The sequence below is a fragment of the Schistocerca cancellata genome, chromosome 2 (assembly GCF_023864275.1).
Source record: "Schistocerca cancellata isolate TAMUIC-IGC-003103 chromosome 2, iqSchCanc2.1, whole genome shotgun sequence".
Classification (NCBI taxonomy): domain Eukaryota; kingdom Metazoa; phylum Arthropoda; class Insecta; order Orthoptera; family Acrididae; genus Schistocerca; species Schistocerca cancellata.
This window is the reverse complement of record NC_064627.1, coordinates 823,791,046-823,810,213: the sequence shown is the minus strand read 5'-3', so window position 1 is coordinate 823,810,213 and position 19,168 is coordinate 823,791,046. Positions and strand designations below refer to the sequence as shown.

At 47.0% G+C, this 19,168-nt stretch overlaps 1 protein-coding gene across 1 annotated transcript in view; it reads right to left on the bottom strand.

The window, feature by feature from the left end:
* Positions 1 to 19,168, bottom strand: part of LOC126159004 (microtubule-associated serine/threonine-protein kinase 3) — an 85,450-nt gene that overhangs the window by 39,739 nt on the left and 26,543 nt on the right. Inside the window, exon 3 of the mRNA XM_049916482.1 lies at positions 18,419 to 18,748. Coding sequence (XP_049772439.1) covers positions 18,419 to 18,748 — 330 coding nt within the window. The remainder of the gene's footprint in view (positions 1 to 18,418; positions 18,749 to 19,168) is intronic.

Here is a 19,168-nt window from a genome sequence, read left to right as displayed (position 1 = left end):
CTTCAGGCCACAAGTGGCCCGTCGGGACCATCCGACCGCCGTGTCATCCTCAGTTGAGGATGCGGATAGGAGGGGCGTGTGGTCAGCACACCGCTCGGTCGTTTTGATGGTTTTCTATGACCGGAGCCGCTACTATTCGGTCGAGTAGCTCCTCAATTGGCATCACGAGGCTGAGTGCACCGCGAAAAATGGCAACAGCGCATGGCGGCTGGATGGTCACCCATCCAAGTGCCGGCCACGCCCGACAGCGCTTAACTTCGGTGATCTCACGGGAACCGGTGTATCCACTGAGGCAAGGCCGTTGCACAGTGTTAGTAGCAATGCAACAATCATTCACGACGATCCACTCTTCAGCAAATTATCTCTGTGTCTCCACTACGTGTGCGAAGCCAGGGTATTTGTATGAGAAGGGGACATGCATCACCTGTGAACAGTTGCTGTGTTCACTTCGAGTTGAAGGTGATGTCTTGCAGCAAACTGCTGTCACGCCTCATTAAGATTACTTCGAAATAGTATTCACGGGCGCCATATAGCGTCCCCCCCACTCGAAAGCAAAGTTAAATTAAAAGGAGGACCATATATTTGCAATGTTTTGCGAGCAGTCTTCTTAAAATCGTTTATATGGATCTCTTAAACAAAAGTGCACGATCGATACGAACTATGTTATAGTTATTCATTTCATATAAGGTACTTGTCTCAAGCGGTAGTGAGAAATCGTATTTCTGAGAAGAACGAGCGGGATATCTACAAAACATTCCTGCAACTCGATACCTTTTGGAAGATGTGCCATCTATAATTCGAAAATTTGCGGTGTTTCAACATTTCAAAGCACACGATTTTACAGACCGTCTGAGTTATGTTTCTGGCTACAACTGGCTAGACATTTTTCAGCTAGTTCATCACGTACGGTACCAACAGAGCACTTCTTCTAGCTTCGTTTAAAGATCCTAGTTAACGAATTCCAGTCGACAGTGATATGGATCCAGTTGCTAGCACTGCCGCGACCATTAAGGTTCGTTACTTCGTTCCGATGCGAGAACGTGCGTGACAGTCGATAGATCGTCTGGCACGCAGTAGTGGTTCTAGTTAAGGTGGTCGATGGTATTTAGATCAGAACTTTGAGCAGACCATTACAGTAAGCCCGTCAGATTTGCTTCCCGTCATTGTGCAACGATTCTGTTCCGCTAGTAGGAGGACAACCCTCTCTTAACGAAATGGTCTGTCAGCAAACAGTTGGCGCCGTATCAGAAGCTTGATCTTGAATGTCTTCATAAACACCATCTATTATTTTGCTGCCAGTCAGTCACTAGACCTAGGAATGCCCATCCGCTCACCAATCCACCTTCACTGAGTCTGTTGTTCTGACGCTCTCGGTTCGTATTCAGCGTCCAAACATATTCCGCCATGAATGCTACTGATGCAAGATGACTCATCATTAAAAAAATGAAAATATGAGAAACTTTACTCTAATAAACAGAGCATTGAAACGCTATCTCAACGCCATCAAGCGAAGTTTTCCTTTCATTTTAGTGATTAGCTGCTCCTGGGTAGAAACACGGCCGTGGGACCAGAGTTTTATCACTTTTCTATCAGTCGTTGTCTCGTTGACATACGCATCTAATATGGAAAGTAAGGCCTTTTTGACAGCATTCAAGATACAGGAAGTTCGGCATTTGCGGATAAATTGTTCTTGGTCTTCCAGTCACATCAAGTAGTTAAAATAACATGAGCTTTCCCTTGTTGCTCCTTGGCCATTATCAAGTGGAATGAGAATGGCCCAGATATACTTGATCGAAAGCTAGTGTCATATTAACCATTTGACGCTGGTGGAAGCCCGAGAATATTTTACTCAGTGTTACCGCGGCGATACTCCGCATACTTACATTACTATACAGGGTGTTTGAAAGTCTTTCCATCAAGGGGTGATACATCGAGTGTTGGGGAATGTCTTTTATCGGAGACAAATTTTTCACCGAGGCTTCCCGACAACAGTAACCGCCTTTAGTGTTCGGTGGCCGTGGGACGACGAGACTTCACCGAACCAGCAGGGTTTGCTAATGATGTGTGCTGTGTACTACCCGCAGCAGTAAGCTTACAAAGTGATTCTCAACAAGAAAACCTTAAGAATGAATTTCTCTACGATAAGGAACAGATTTTAGCAGCGAATCAAGTGCTTTAATTTTACTGGGCCTATCCCCTTTCATACGGAGCAGATGACAGGAGTATAGGCAACACACAAGGCATACTTACGCCGCAGAGTGCCTACGGCCCGCCGCAGCTGAAAAACATATGCAATACAGAAGGACACCTAGAGTCATTGGGAATCGTCAGCGAGCATTTTGTCTCTAACAAGTGTTTTTCCCCATGACATGACGTATCACCCCTAGACGTTTGATGGAAAGGCTTTGAAACACCCCATACGCGAAGATTGCTTTCGTGTGCAGCAGTCGCTACAAGATGACATCTCAGAGTTGCCATGCAGCGTATTGAGCTTGGTGCTTCATCGATAATAATGTACGATAAATAATGCGACAGATTTTTTTCGGCCAATTTCGGTTGAAAAATGCGGAATTTGTTGCGGAACACCGTGGAATATGCTCGTTTCAGCACCTATAATTTCATGAAGTTACGATAGGTGGCGGCGCTATACCCAGCGTTCAGAATGGCGCCTGTAACGGAGTTGCGCTCCAAGCAGAAAGTTGTCACTGAGTTTCTTTTGGCGGAGAACCAGAGCATCGCAGATATTCGTAGGCGCTTGCAGAATGTCTACGGAGACCTGGCAGTGAACAAAAGCACGGCCAGTCGTTGGACGAGGCGCCTGTCATCATCGCAGAAAGGTCGCGCAAACCTGTCCAATCTCCCGCCTGCCGGCCGGCTGCACACAGCTGAGACTCTTGCAGTGTTGGAACGTGCGGACACTCTCATTAGAGGTGATCGACGGATCACAGTCAAACATTTCGCTGTTCAACTGGACATATCTGCTGGTAGCGCTGACGTACTCATTCACCAGTTGGGGTAGTCAAAGATGTGTGCCCGCTTGGTTCCTCACCACGTAACAGAAAACCATAAAGAGCAATCAAGGAGCATCTGTACGGAACTGCTTAAGTGGTACGAGGCTGATCCTGATAATTTTTTGTCGAGCATCGTCACAGGCGAGGAAAGATGGATTCATCGCTTCGAAACGGAAACAGAACGGCAACCCATGGAACGGCGCCACGCCACCTTTCCTTCGAAGAAAAAGTTCAAAGCCGCATCCTCATCCGGACGCTCTTCTAGGACTCTGAAGGGGTTATTCTGTTTGGTGTCCTCCCTCATGGTGCAACGACCAACTCCTTGTCCGTGACAACACAAAGCTCCACGCCAGTCTCCGCACTCGAGAGGAGCTCACAAAACCTCATTGGACTGTCCTTCCTCATCCACCCTGCAGCCCGGATCTCGCACTCTACTACTTCCATCTGTTAGTCACAGTGAAGGATCTCCGCGGCAAGCAGTATGTAGACGATGAGGAAATGATGGATGCAACAAGACGTTGGTTCCGACGTCGAGCAATAGAATGGTACCATACGGGCATACAGGCCCTCCCAGAAAAGTGATGTAAGGCGGTCGCATTGGACGGAGTTTATCTTGAAAAATAAGGCTTTGTAGCCAAAAGATTGGGGAATAATGTAGTTTATTTGAATCCCGAATAAAATCAACATGCTTTCAGAAAAAAATGTGCTGCAATAGTTTCTGAACGCCCCTCATATTTGATACATACCACCATCATCAAATCCACAGCCATCACAACCACTACTGTCATCCACTGTTGCGTGAAGAAGTTTTTCCTCTCATTACAAATGGCTCTGAGCACTACGGGACTTAACTTCTGAGGTGATCAGTCCCCTAGAACGTAGAACTACTTAAGCCTAGCCAAACTAAGGACATCAGACACATCCATGCCCGAGGCACGATTCCAACCTGCGACCGTACCTCTCATTACAGTCTCCACTTATATATCCATGTTCTTCCTGCGTGTCTTCTTATGTCATCTACGTACGTTCCATTACGCCAACATTTCGTAACTCGTGGAATCCAGCAAAGAATTTACTCGCACAATTCGCCTGGCTAGACGCCCTTCCCCCACAATTCCCCCAACTGGCAGACGCAACGGAGAGCGCAGGGGTCGATTTGGAGGCCACAGCCGAAGATGTTGATGCCTGCCACGCCTGCCTCTGACCAGCTATCGGCGAGCCGCCGCATTGGTTCGCTGATAATGGCGGGCCGCCTCTCGCCTCTCCTCTTTTTGTCATTACTCTTACAAATATGCGCCGGCGCCGGCGCCGCCTCAAACATAAACAGCGGCTATTTTTAGGGTCGCTACGGGATGTCCGCGGCAGGCGGCCGATGGCTGTTATCGGCCGCGGCCAGAGGGCGACCCCGGGCCAGCTACGAGACCTCACCACGCCGGAACCAGCTGGTCTACGTCGGGCTCTTAAACAGAGCAGCACTGCTGTTGTTTACGTTTTTTTTTCGGCAAATGTGACATAAATGCTTGTATTTTCGATCAGCTTAGCAAGTGTGTGACTCCTGTTCGTTTGCGATCACATATGATAACGGTACTGAGTACTAGAGTTCTAAACTGTGGCAAGAAGAATGATGTGTCAAGCAGACGAACCTTAACAGAATCTCAGTGTTCTGCCTTGATGTGGCAGACTAGGTATAGGAACCTCGGATGTCCTGCATTTCCAGTACAAATAGCAACAGTTACATGTGATCTTTAGTAACAAAGAGATAGGAATGAATGGGTGAGTGTGGAGGAAGTGTTTTGCACTGAATTGCATTCGGCACATTTAGTTGTTAATTCCGTTTTCGTCACTCTAATTGCAGGCCATTTTCATTCACTGTGTATCACCGCATCTGCAAGACTATGTTCTCGAAAAAATGGCTCAAATGGCTCTGAGCACTATGGGACTTAACTTCTGAGGTCATCAGTTCCCTAGAACTTAGAACTACTTAAACCTAACTCCCCTAAGGACATCATACACATCCATGCCCGAGGCAGGATTCGAACCAGCGACCGTAGCGGTCGCGCGGTTCCAGACTGAAGCGCCTAGAACCGCTCCGCCACACCTATGTTCTCGGAGTGGAAGTAGAAATGAGGAAAAATAAACACTCGCTTCAAGAGGAGATGTGGGGTAAAACTATTATGCGAGAGGAAAGAATGAAACTGACACATTAAGACAAGTCAGTGCGAGTGACGTGTAAGTATTGAAATATCAGGAAGAGCATGGAAGGTCAAATGATTTCTTTGAGGGGCCGTCGGCTAAGAAATACCCTTAACTCATTCAAGGCTGTAATGTACAAAACGCTGAAATTAACAATAAAACTACGAAAAAATGAATACGGCTTGATAATTGCAATTTATTTAAAAATTCCAACTTCTCTAGTAAATGACAAATTTATTCAGATGACATACAAAAAGAACTATTGCAAATCTCATAGTAACAATTGAAAAATGGATTCGCATTTTGGAAATATGCATTGACGTCGGCTGTTCGCGACACGTGAAAATTTGTGCCGGACCAGGACTCGAAAGCCGATTCCCCGTTTATTGCAAACGGTCGTGTTAATCACTTCGGCTATCTAAGCACCACTCAAAGATCCATCCGCCGGCCACTGTGGACGAGCGGTTCTAGGTGCTTCAGTCTGGAACCGCGCGACCGACACGGTCCCAGGTTCGAATCCTGCCTCAGGCACGGCTGTGTGTGATGTCCTTAGGTTAGCTAGGTTTAAGTAGTTCTAAGTTCTAGGGGACTGATGACCTTAGAAGTTAAGTCACATAGTACTCAGAGCCATTTTCGAAGATCTCTCCAAACTTCCACGGAGACCACAACGATTACGCTCGCATATTTCGTGATTACCGCACAGGGAGATACAAATATTTAATCATTATTTTAGCCCGTCGAGGCATGGATTCATCATTGATCGTTACAATGTCTGTGTTTGTACATTGTCTATACCTACATATCACAATGTCCAGACCTGCTCAACTGCTTCACTCTCGAATAGTATGTGGGAAAAATTTACACCTAGATGATATTGTTTGTCATAAACAATTTTTTTCTGCTGTCAGGTAGGATTTTCTTTTATTTATTTCTTGCATGGCGCTTTTCGGGAATTAATTCGCACTCTCAAGTACGTTTCTCGATTATTATGGATTTTCTGCGTGATATGTGAGCTGCGTTGACGTTACTGTAATATATAAACACAGGCAGTTTTGCAATTAATGCCAAGTTTTTCGATATTGTCCGTCAGTGATATCCGTTAAGGATGCCAAACGGCGCAGCATTACTCCAGAAGAGGACAGACGCAGAGGATAGGGTTGTGGCATCTTCTAAGTGTCGTGCTAATAAAACACAGTCTGGTGACTGAGTACACATTATAGGTACCATGCTGTGTTTCCACGGTTAAACTCTCGCTGACATCGTGGTCAGTAGAGCCGGAGCATCAGCACAGCTGGAAGAGGATAAGGGAAAGAACCTGAGCTGTTCTCCTTCAGTTTGCGAGTTCAGTGTCTTAAAAATTGCGCCACTGCGCTCAGCCGCATGTCTGAGGTCGAGACATTAAAAATTAGTAGCGGCATACTTTTCCTGCATTTGCTGCACAACGGTGTTAGCGCGAGTGAGAGCCGACAGTGACTCTCCGATGTACGAAGCTCGAATCGCGTACAGGCTGGCGCTAGCCACCTGGCGCCACGAGTGGCCCCGTTCGCTCGCTGCGCTGTGTCTGGTGTGTGTGATGGATGGCGCGGCCCGCTGACGTCACCCAGTTCCGGCTGCTCTGTCGCCAGAGGGGGGCAACCGCAGCCCACGAGTCTACATCTGCGTCCCCACGTCACGTCGCAGAGATTCAGTGTCCTTTACAATATGCTACATGTTCTGTGCACCGAGCGAGGTGGCGCAGTGGTTAGCACACTGGACTCGCATTCGGGAGGACGACGTTCAAATCCGCGTCCGACCATCCCGATTAAGTTCTCCGTGATTTCCCTGAATCGGTTCAGGCAAATGCCGGGATGGTCCCTTTGAAAGGGCGCGGCCGACTTCCTTTTTCTAATCCGATGGGGCTCATCACCTCGCTGTTTGGTTCCCTCCCCCCAGATCAACCAACCAACCATGTTTCGCGCTTGCATATATCTTTGAAGACTAAAGATCTCATGTGCAGAAATGAACTTGAATTTCTCTAAGTCACTGATCTTGGTAAACCTAGCTCGCAATTTTCTTTCTTAAAGCTAGAGGGCAGTGGTTGGTTTAGCCAAAGTTATGCCGTAATTCTTGAGTGCAACAGAAATATTCCACGAATACACTGCTCTGGAACATACACCAAGTAAGTTTCGCCAAATTTTATGTTTATCAACTGTAAGGCCATTTCCGATTTGGTTCCTCAAATTATCAATTTTTTTCTGTGCGTCTACTTAATTTTGACAAAGAATTATTTAGCTTAGTAGTAAAGCAGTCATCAATCCGAAGATTGTTTTGAACACCACAGTGCTTTATTAGGCAGGGTCCTGTTGGACTTGGTAAACTATTGCCTTCCTCTAACCTTTGAAGACTTTCCTAGCAGGTTGTATGGCGACATACAGTTATTTTGACTCCGAATTACGGTGCAGCTCGGCATTTCTCGTTTCAACAAACGTTGCCAGAAGGGACAGGAGTCTTACGCTACAGATAAAAATTCTAAGATTGAGCGGGGATCGAATTCGAGACATTTGGATTTGTAGTCTGGCACTTAACCACTTTTTTTCGATCTGTTTGTTCGTCTTTTGTTCGCCAATTGCTATGTGCCGATGTCGGATAACATCTTTAAAATTAAATCGATGAAACACTTGCTGAGTTGTTTTATTTTTCTTATTACAGAGGACAGCCAGTCCCCTGACCGAACACGCTGAGCTGCCGCGCCGACACCTCTGAGCCACGAAATCATTGCGCACCCAATAATTAACGACCACAAGGATAAGACTCAGCATGGAACCTTGTAAGAGCGATCTGACGATGGATTTTAAAAGATCTGTACTAATGACAGGTTAATAAACTCATATGCCAAATTTGTGGCTGCTCTCTGTCTTCCAATTATAATCTTTATAATTGTAGTACCGTCACGTTTCTCAAAACGCCAGTTTAAACAAGGCAGCGGTTAACCTACGTTGTACCGTTGTTCTTTATTGAACTATACATTAATTAAAGAAATTCAATTTAGACAAGAAAGTGGATGGACATAAGCGTTGCCCTCTTCGAAGTATCCACCATAGCATTTAACAAGTGATGTTACTCACGAAAACCCTAAATTTCGATGAGTAAGATTCGACTCCAATGTTTTAACTATTGCAGGACTTCGCTCGGTCCTGAAATGGGATGAGAAGGTGATTGAAGGACGCTGAGAAACTTTGTACCCACCTGCCACGAAAGGGTATTGCCGAGTAGAGATACGGGCATCACATGTAGTGAGCAAAGAGCAGGTGTACAAATAACTTCAGGCCTGCCTTAGGGAAGTCTGTTCGTACCCTTGTTATTTGTGACGTGTAATAATTGGTTCAAATGGCTCTGAGCACTATGGGACTTAATTTCTAAGGTCATCAGTCCCCTAGAACTTAGAACTACTTAAACCTAACTAACCTAAGGACATCACACACATCCATGCCCGAGGCAGGATTCGAACCTGCGACCGTAGCGGTCACGCGGTTCCAAACTGAAGCGCTTAGAACCGCACGGCCACACCGGCCGGCGTATAATAATTACTTATCAGACAATATTAACAGTAATCTTTAGACTTTCCAGATAATAAGTTATCTACAAGGAACTACTGTCTGAAAGAAGCTGCACCAGAATTCAATCAGATCTTGATAAGATTGTAATGTGATCTCAAGAGTGGCAACTTGTTTTAAATATACAGAAATGTAAAATTGTGCGCTTTACAAAATGCAGGAATTTTGTATACTACCACTAAAATATTAACGAGTCACACTTTCAATCAGTTAACTGATACAAATACAAGGAAGTGGCAAAAAGTTTAGTCGTAGGTAAAGCAGATGACAGACTCCGATTCATTGGTAGAATGCTGTGTAAATGTCGTCTGCAAAGGAGATTACGTGCAAAACACTCACACTATCCTTCTTACAATACTGCAGAAGTGATGGTACCCGTAATAGATACGCCTGTCAGAATAGTATTAATGACCAGAAGTTCCCAGAACGAATATTGACTCTGCAGCGAAGTGCGTGCTGATTAGGAACTTCCTCGCCAACTGTTCGCTGGACCGGGACTCGAAACTAGGACCGTTGCCTTTCGCATTCGGTATACAGTTTTAATTTGCCAGTATGTTTCCGACCACAAGCATGGCTGCGATCTCCAAAACCAGAAAACTCAAACTCGACGTTATATGTAGGCGGACTTTTTGCCCTATAATCTGGAGTATCTATTTTAAATATAGAAAGACAGTAATTTGGATATTTGCAATCGTTTATTAACAATCAATTACAGTCAGTTTTTTATGAGACCTTACACGTGCTTTAAAAATGTGTTGCACGCGGTCCACTCACATTAATGTGGCCACCACCTACGTTGAACGTCAAAGTCAGATAGCTACTCACAGACGGCAGGTGGCAGCACCACCCGTGAAGGTACATAAATCATGTTTTGGGGTACGCGGAAAACAGTGAAACTTTGTCGTGATGCTGAAACGGAGCGATTTCCCTGACGTACAAAAGGGCATGATCATTAGCTATTGAACCAAAGGTGGAAGCATTTTCGAAACGACTATGTTTGTAAACTGTCCGCCTGCCGCCGTGGCTAAACATACCCTGCAAGGCAAAATGGTGCAGTCCAAAACCGGCGCCGAGGCAACTGTGATGAACCATGGGCCTTAGATGACAGAGATGAACGACGGTTGCGGAAATGTGTACGGGCGAATAGACGTACAACTGCTGAGCAACTGACCGCCCAGATGAGCCAAGGGGATAGCAAGAGTGTCTCCTCAATGAACATTAAGCGAATGTTGTTGTGTATGGGGGTCTCCGCAGCAGGCGCCTGGTTCATGCACCCATACTGCCTGCTGTCGTCGGCGTGGAGGGCTGGAACTTGCACGCGAATACCGCAACTGGACGTCCACCGAGTGACGTCAGGTAACATTTTCAGGTGAATCACTTTTTGTGCTCCGTCGGGGAGAGGTTTGAAACTTCTGACAGCAGAGATCCCTTGTAACAGTTATGGTCTGGGGAAGGTTTTCGTGGAATCGAGAACTCGAGCGCAGCTGGCCATGCCACTCGAGTAGGCGTGGCTCTACGTCCCTGTCGGTCCCGTCCAGAACCACATTGACTCTCTTCTTGCACGTCTTGCAGTGGTCCGCGCTGAGAGGTGGTCGCCTTAATGTGACTAATAGTATCTTACAAACGCCTACGTATCGCTCTTCTAGGGACAGCAAGGACAAAGGCACACTACAACGTGCGCACGGGCATACAAGCAGTAACTCTTGCTGCGCGCTCTGTACGGGAAACGAGCGGGAAGAAGACTTAACGTCTGGCACGCACTTGACAGTGCTTTGCACAGTGTGTGTGTGTGTGTGTGTGTGTGTGAAGACGCAGGACAGGGGACGGGTGTATGCTGGAGGCGGCCCGGAGGAGAAAGCCGCGCTGTGCCTTGCTGCAGTGTAAGGCGACTCTGGCCATGTGGCGGCGCGGCGGTAGTTTTTGCGGCCGCGCCTTCTGGCGACAGGTGCGGCGATAGCGCGACACGGCCACAGCCGCAGCGCAGCGCAGCAGCCGGTCCCGCCCACGCCCGCGACCTCGGCCGGCCCGGCGCATCTGGCCGCCACAGCCTGCCTCGCCAGCGCTGACAAAGCCGCCTGCCTCCAACTCTCTCTCTCTATCTATCTATCTATCTATCTATCTATCTATCTCTTCCTATCTCATTCTCCATTTTTTCCAACTGAGCGGCACTGGCAAGTTTTAACTTCTGTATCAGCCGCCGAAATCTACGTAATGGTTCATATGGGTAAGTGTGCGCGCTTGCGCAGGGCACTGTCAAATGCAAGACTGAGCGTATTTGGTATTGCGCTTTACATTACATTTTCCTCCCTAAAAGGGACGAATACGTCATACTAGAATAAAAAATTTAAAAAACTGTTAGTGAATTTCGCAAAAATTGCAGAATATCGCTAATCTGCTGCCACGATAGGTCGACACGGAAATTCTGGTCACCTTTAGGTGTATGTCGTCGAATATACACTAAGCTTTTCTGTTGAACAAGTTATCAACACCCTGCACTTCTCCTTAAATTTCAAAGAAAAAGAATTGAACGTAGGGAAAGATATCGAAGAGGATTTCCACTCATGCATTTACCTTACGACCAAACCTCCAATTAACAATGGTTGAGACTGACAAGCAAGAACAAATTTTAATTTGTTTCTGGAAAAATATGTCCCAGCTAAAAATAAGACCTATTCGTTGTCTGTAGCTACTCGTGTATGTAACACAGTAAAGGCTAAGGATACTCCAGTATGAACAGAACACTAAAAATCAAATCTGTAGTACTGCGAAATATTTTTACTCTTTACTTCTGTACACGGTGTGCTGAATATTTGTAACACGGTAAAATTTCGTACGGGCACTGAACACAATCTCCAACACGGGCCTCAGGGAAGTACATCAGTTGGAAGTACACAACTCCAAAGAGTCACAGGATATATCTATCTGGGTCAACTGATAAACATGAAAGGAGATTTAAAATCAGGAATATTACGACGAATTAAATTGGGCTGGCAAGCTTATGTGAGGCATTCTTCAATTTTGAAATCTAAGATTTCGGATGAGCTGAAGAAATCTATTTTTGACCAATTTATATTGCCAGTAATAACTTATGGCTCCGAAACATGGACTTTACATGAGTGCATTGTTAGGAAGCTAACAGTAGCCCAAAGAGGAATGGAAAGATCAATGTCGGGTTACAGAAAAAAGACAGGAAGAGAGCAGTTGAAATAAGAAGAACAACGATGGTCACTGACATAATGGAAAGAGTGACTACATTGAAATGGCAGGGGGCTGGTCATGTTGCTCGAACAAAAGATGGTAGATGGTCTAAACAAGTCCTAAACTGGAGCCCAATTTACCAAAAAACACCTGGAGGAAGATCACCAGACAGATGAGACAGACATATAAAGAAGACAGTAGGATTCAATTGGCAACGGGAAGCTCAGGATCGGAAGAAATGGAAGATGTTACTGGGCTGCTTTGTTACACGCCGACTCAAAGAGGCCACATCATTAAGTGATAGAACTGGCTGCTCCTGCTGATGATGATGATTACTGGCCGTGAGTTGGGATGGTTCGTCCGCCTGGCGCAACGTCTTCTACATGACGCCACTTCAGCGACTTGCTCGTCGCTGAAGATGAAATGAAATGATGAAGACAGCACAAATATAGAGTCTTCTAGCCGGTCGAGAATCTAGCCTAGGACTCCGCGATCTAGAAGCAAAGACGCTAGCCACTAGACCACCGACTACGGACACTTCACATCTCCATACATATATGAATTACTCTGCAATTAACAATCACGTTGTTGACAGAGAATGCAAGACTCCACTTCAAAACTCTAATCTGTACTGTTCCACCCTCGAATAGTTCGAGGGAAAAATTAACACTTAAATATCCCGGTAAGAGCTATGATTTCTCCAACTTAATCGCTATGTATGCATTCGGAGGAGAAAGCATTTTATCGAATTTCGTCAAAGATCTCGTCACAAAATGCCTTTTTCTCAATATCTGCCATTCGGAGCAACTGTGTCACCTACTTCGTGATAACACAAAACAAGCCACTTTTCTTTGAATTTTTTCGATGAGTTCCTTCAGTGAGACTAGCATCCGCTAGAGAAAAGGTGGAGCAAAGAGATCGACGAACAGCAACCTCATGCATGTTAGTGAGATATAGTGTGATTATCTCAGTAGACACTTCATTGAGTACAGTTGTGGCCGGCCGTTGTGGCCGAGCGGTTCTAGGCGCTACAGTCTGGAACCGCGCGACCGCTACGGTCGCAGGTTCGAATCCTACCTCGGGCATGGATGTGTGTAATGTCCTTAGGTTAGTTAGGTTTAAGTAGTTCTAAGTTCTAGGGGACTGAGGACCTCAGAAGTTAAATCCCATAGTGCTCAGAGCCATTTGAACCATTTGAACCAAGTACAGTGTAACTCCACAATAATTTTGATAATTAAAATAAATTAGATCGAAAAGCAATTTACAAAGAAAAACCTCGAACTGGTTACTATCGTCTTACTATTAACCTGATGGGTCAAACAATTGTATAAGCACGTGGTACTGGTTTGACAAAGTACACCCCACGTGGGTTGAACATAAAGAAAAGTTGCTATATTGAAAAATATTGTCAAGACGAGACGTTATAATCTCACGCACATTCGCATTTGAGATTGATGAACTTAGTTAGAGTTACTGATCAACACGTGGTTCCACTTTACTCACAAAGTTGTGACAAAGCAACTACCGGAATATATTCTGAACTTCACACGAGAACTACACTGCGCTGCAATTTAAGATAACATTAGATATTTTAGAGCTAAACCTGAAATAAAGGTGATTAAATTTTCAGTTAGGCTGAACTTAAGAAATCCATTGTCCTACGGACTTAGCAGACATGCGCTTAGCCGGAGATCTTACCACTTCATACGCTCGCCACGGACAGACTGACCTGGTCCCTTCCTGAGGGTGGCTCCCCACTACAAACGGAAGTGGCCAGAGGGGCAGCTTCCTATACCAACATGACAAAGGACAGACAGGACCATACTAAGGATAGAAACCTCTTTGCTTTTAGAAAGCGTAGCTACCTGTTCCGACGTTGGTCCTACTGTTCTCTAGCAGACAGGCTTGTCTGCTACCCTGAGGCATGCAACTAGAAATACATTTGCTCATTCATCCTCTCACACAGAAGGGAAGGGGGTTGACAGTATCTTATCATATACAGTATATAAAAGAAAGCGGATGTAGGTTCTGTATGAGACTGTGTGACATGAATTACATATAAACTGTGTTTTTTAAAGTGTAGTAGTGTGACAGATCGTTTTGTTTATGTGTAAAAGTAACACGTTCCACTACTCAGTCTCCTCCCAGATAGTCAGAAACGCCACAGTAAATTTAGACGAGGAATTTATGCCGTCAATGACAACAGATTTAAGAAATTAACATGAAAGGAATCCAACAGAGACCTTTCAACAGTTGGGAAGATATCTGGAGAAACTTTTGACAGGTTGTCACTTTGCATCCGTCAGTGATGCGTGCACAGACGGCTAAGTCGGTAAGAGAGTGGCCGGCGAAAGTCTGATGTCCTGGGTCGAGAACGAGCATCCGCCCCATAATACACAGATTTCACTTGTCGGGAGTGCTGATTTTTTGCCACAGTTTGACGTGTTTTATTTCGTCATTAAATGTATTGGTAGGGCACAGTTGCTGGCAGGTATCGTGTGAATGAAGGTGGATGGCCATAGCAGGCTGCAGCAGGTGCAGTGGGTCGCCGCCGGGAATGGAAGGCGGTCCACGGCGCAGCGCCGCGCCGGGTCGGCTGGCGCCGTTCACACGCGCCACTTGCTCGGCCGCGGGGAGGGGAGGGGGACAGCCGGTTCCCACAGCCCGCAAACATCTCTGCCGGTGCACGCTGCACGGCAGCGCCACCACCTGGCCGCGCCTCGCGTGTCCACAGCGGCGGAGCGACTAAGCTCGTGGGGAGTACTGCAGGTCTGTTCATCCTTCATCGCGCCCGCTATTATTGGAGATACCGCACCGATGACCGTTTCCTCGCCGTGGAAGAAGAATTTGGCCATGCGACAGAAAGCGTTTACCAGCCACGTACTCTACAAGGAGACATGTGCAATGAAGAGCCAAAGAAACTGGTACACCTGCCTAAGATCGTGTAGGGCCGCCGCGAGCACGCAGAAGTGCCGCAACGCGACGTGGCATGGACTCGACTAATGTCTGAAGTAGTGCTGGAGGGATCTGACACCACGAATCCTGCAGGGCTGTCTATAAATCCGTAAGAGTACGAAGGGGTGCAGATCTCTTCTGAACAGCACGTTGGAAGGCATCACAGATATGCTCAATAATGTTCATGTCTGGGGAATTTGGTGGCTAGCGGAAGTGTTTAAACTCAGAAGATTGTTCCTGGAGCCACTCTGTAGCAATTCTGGACGTGTGGGGTGTCGCATTGTCCTACTGGAATTGCCCAAGTCCGTCGAAATGCACAATGGACATGAATGGATGCAGGTGATCAAACAGGATGCTGACGTACGTGTCACCTGTCAGAATGGTATTTAGACGTATGACGGGTCCCATATCACTCCAACTGCACACAGCTCACACCATTACAGAGCCTCCACCAGACTGAACACTCCCCTGCTGACATGCAGGGTCCATGGATTCATGAGGTTGTCTCCATACCCGTACACATCCATCCGCTTGATACAATTTGAAACGAGACTCGTCCAATCAGGCAACACCAGAATAAAAGTAGCCAGCCACGCTTTTACCCCCGAAACAGAGTTAAACTATTCGCAGTACCAAAGTGAATGATTAACGCCCTGTAGCCATCTAATTAATTTTCGGAAAAATTTCGAAATCCGACCATTGAACTGGAATATACTGACCGCTAACACCGCCTCCCGAGCTGCAACTCCGACCGGTATTCCCCACAACAAAAAACAAAACAAAAAAATCGGTTTCAACAGGGAAAGAGTGACATAAATAGCTCGCAAATTTCAGCGGGAACCGCTTAGTCTGTCTCCTTCGCTGAAACGCCAGCGCTAATGCCTCCGCGATCTGATGTACGGCCTCTGCCTACCAGCCACATGCAGCCTCATATAAAAGCAACATTCTCTTAGAAAACTGATAAGTGTCTCAGCAGAATTTCTGGCTTGTTTGCCGACACATGTATTATATGCAAAGTTTTCGCACCGCCGTAATAGTTTGGTTGATCAACCAGCGCGACAAACGGCTGACTTCAGATAAACACTTCTAGAAAACCTCCTCTGCTCCGTATACCCGCGAGAGACCCCCAGGATTTCACGGGCTCGAAGAGGCCGATGAAATTATTTAATATTTAGGCCTTCAGGCTAATCAAAATCAGGAGGAGAACGTAGGGATTTCATTGACCATTTCTGCCTCCTGCTTATAGTGTGCTGATTCCTGCCAAGTCTCTTAGTAAGGGGTGGTGATAATTAAAGTGCAGCTATGCGCGAAGGTCCAGTGTAGGCTCTATTACCGCATGTCATCGATACTTGGTAGATATTCTGATTCGTTAAGCGGAACCGATTTACAAAATTAGTTCCAATTTAGCGAAATGGTTCAAATGGCTCTGAGCACTATGGGACTTAACATCTATGGTCATCAGTCCCCTAGAACTTAGAACTACTTAAACCTAACTAACCTAAGGACAGCACACAACACCCAGTCATCACGAGGCAGAGAAAATCCCTGACCCCGCCGGGAATCGAACCCGGGAACCCGGGCGCGGGAAGCGACAACGCTACCGCACGACCACGAGCTGCGGACCCAATTTAGCGCACCAGGTGTAAATGTGGGGCTGTACAGCATGTCATCAGCGTCTCCAGTGCTCATGTTGAACAAATAGTGTAAGCGGTGGTGAATAACAAAATCAGCATTTTGCCTTTCTCACTTGTTTCACCTTTTCTGCCCACGTCCCGTTCCTAATCCATTACATATGGAAATACATCCATGTATTTTTGTTGCGTTCACAGCGCGATTTGCATCTGTTGACCAAAATTGGAACTAATTTTTTCCAGTGCAAATCAGTTCCACAACAGCGCATCAGAATATCTACCAAGTATCGATGCCATACGATAATGCAGCCTACATTGAACTGGTGGCGAAAATTGGAACTAATTTTCTTCCTGCATTAATCAGTTCTGCATGACTGCATCAGAATATGTACGAACTATCCTTGCTGTACAATAATTATAGCCCATACTGGACTTGTGGAACCAACTGTACTTTAATTATAAACACCCAGTATTTCGCTGCAAAGCGTGTTGGAAAACACCGGCCCTAATGAGGAAATCACTCGACCTTGAGCCGGCCTGTTATACCCAGACTGTTATCAATTTAGAAGAATTTTAAGATCGTTCCTAGGAAAACCATTTCTTACGTAAACAAAAGCCACTGGAAGAGCACCCAGAGGTGGCAAGGTTCAAATGGTTCATATGGCTCTGAGCACTATGGGACTTAACTTCAGAGGTCATCAGTCCCCTAGAAGTTAGAACTACTTAAATCTAGCTAACCTAAGAACACCACACACATCCATGCCCGAGGCAGGATTCGAACCTGCGACGGTATTGGTCGCGCGGTTCCAGACTGTAGCACCTAGAACCGCTCGGCCACACGGGCCGGCCGGAGGCAAGGGAATGGTACGTTCCACACAGTGACGTTGTCCTTCTGTTGTTGGTCATCAGTGTTGAGACTAGAATGAGGTTTTCATTCTGTAGCGGAGTGTGCATTGCTGTGAAACTTCCTGGCATATTAAAACTGTGTGCCGGTCTGGGACTCGAACTCGGGACCTTTGCCTTTCGCGGGCAAGTGCTCTACCATCTGAGCTACACAAGCGTGACTCACGCCCCGTCCTCGCAGCTTTACTTCTGCCAATACCTCGTCTCCTACCTTCCAAAGTTTACAGAAGCTCTCCTGCGAACCTTGCAGGAATAGCACTCCTGAAACAAAGGATATTGCGGAGACATGGCTTAGCCACAGCCTGGGGGATGTTTCTAGAATGAAATTTTCACTCTACAGCGGAATGTGCGCTGATATGAAACTTCCTGGCAGATTAAAACTGTGTGCCGGTCCGGGACTCGAACTCGGGACCTTTGCCGTTCGCGGGCAAGCGCCCTACCGACTCAGCTACCCAAGCACGACTCACAACCGTCCTCAGAACTTCAGTTCTGTCAGTACCTTGTCTCCAACTTTCCAGAGTTCACAGAAGCTCTTCTGCGAACCTAGCAGAACTACGCTGCAGAGTGAAAATATTCTGGAAACATCCCCCAGGCTGTGGCTAAGCCATGTCTCCGCAATGTCGATTCTCCCAGAAGTGCTAGTTCTGCTAGGTTCGCAGGAGAGCTCCTGTGAAGTTTGGAAGGTAGGAGACGAGGTACTAGCAGAACTGAAGCTGTGAGGAGTGGTCGTGAGTCGTGCTTGGGTGCTCATTCGGTAGAGCACTTTAGAGCTAAAGGCAAAGGTCCCGAGTTCGAGTGACAGCCCGGCACACAGTTTTATTCTCTGGCAGGAAGTTTCAGTCTTGAGACTGGTGCCTTGCAGCTCTCCACGCCAGTCTATAGTTGTCAACTCTTTCTATAAGATTAAAAGTCTGCGAGTCGCTGAAGTGTGTACAGTAATGGGAGGAGACGGCCCTGTGAGGCGGCAGGGGGCGAGCGAGTGGCAGTGAGCCGTGGCCGCCGGCGTCATTAGCGGCCGTGGGCGTGCGGAGGTCAGAGCGGCGCGGCGCGGCGTTCACACAGAGACGGCGGGGCCACGTGTGTGGGGCCAGATGCCCGGCCGGCGCCGGCTGGCTCCTTCCGCGTGGGCCCGCCCCGTCCCGCCAGATGTGCCCTGGCGCCAGGGGCCGCGTTGCCAAGTCGCGGCGGCCGCTCCACTCGTGGGCGGCCGCCGGACCTGCCAGCTCCCCGTCCTCGTCACCTGTCCCGTCTGCCAGCCGCGCACCTGTTCATCCCGCGGCAGCTCTACCAGAAACCCATCCCACCTCGCTATTCATTCTCATCGTTAATCGTCGCCTCGTAACTAGTGTGCCCTAGTGACCCAAATCACAATCACTACCATCGTAACTAGCCACTTTTCCTCCATCACTAAACCAGCGGGGAAAATACATTTATCGGAGCACAAAAAGGCGAATATTCTCCTGTTTATTAAAACTCTCTGACTGAAAAGTGGGGTACCAGTTGCCTCATTCTGCTTTCCTCACCACCTACAAAAACTTTCCCTAAAATTTTGCCGTGCGCTCTTTTTAACATGTAACTCACATCTCGCTCTCACAAACTCCCCTAGCAGGCCGGAGTGGCCGAGCGGTTCTAGGCGCTATAGTCTGGAACTGCGCGGCCGCTACGATCGTAGGTTCGAATCCTG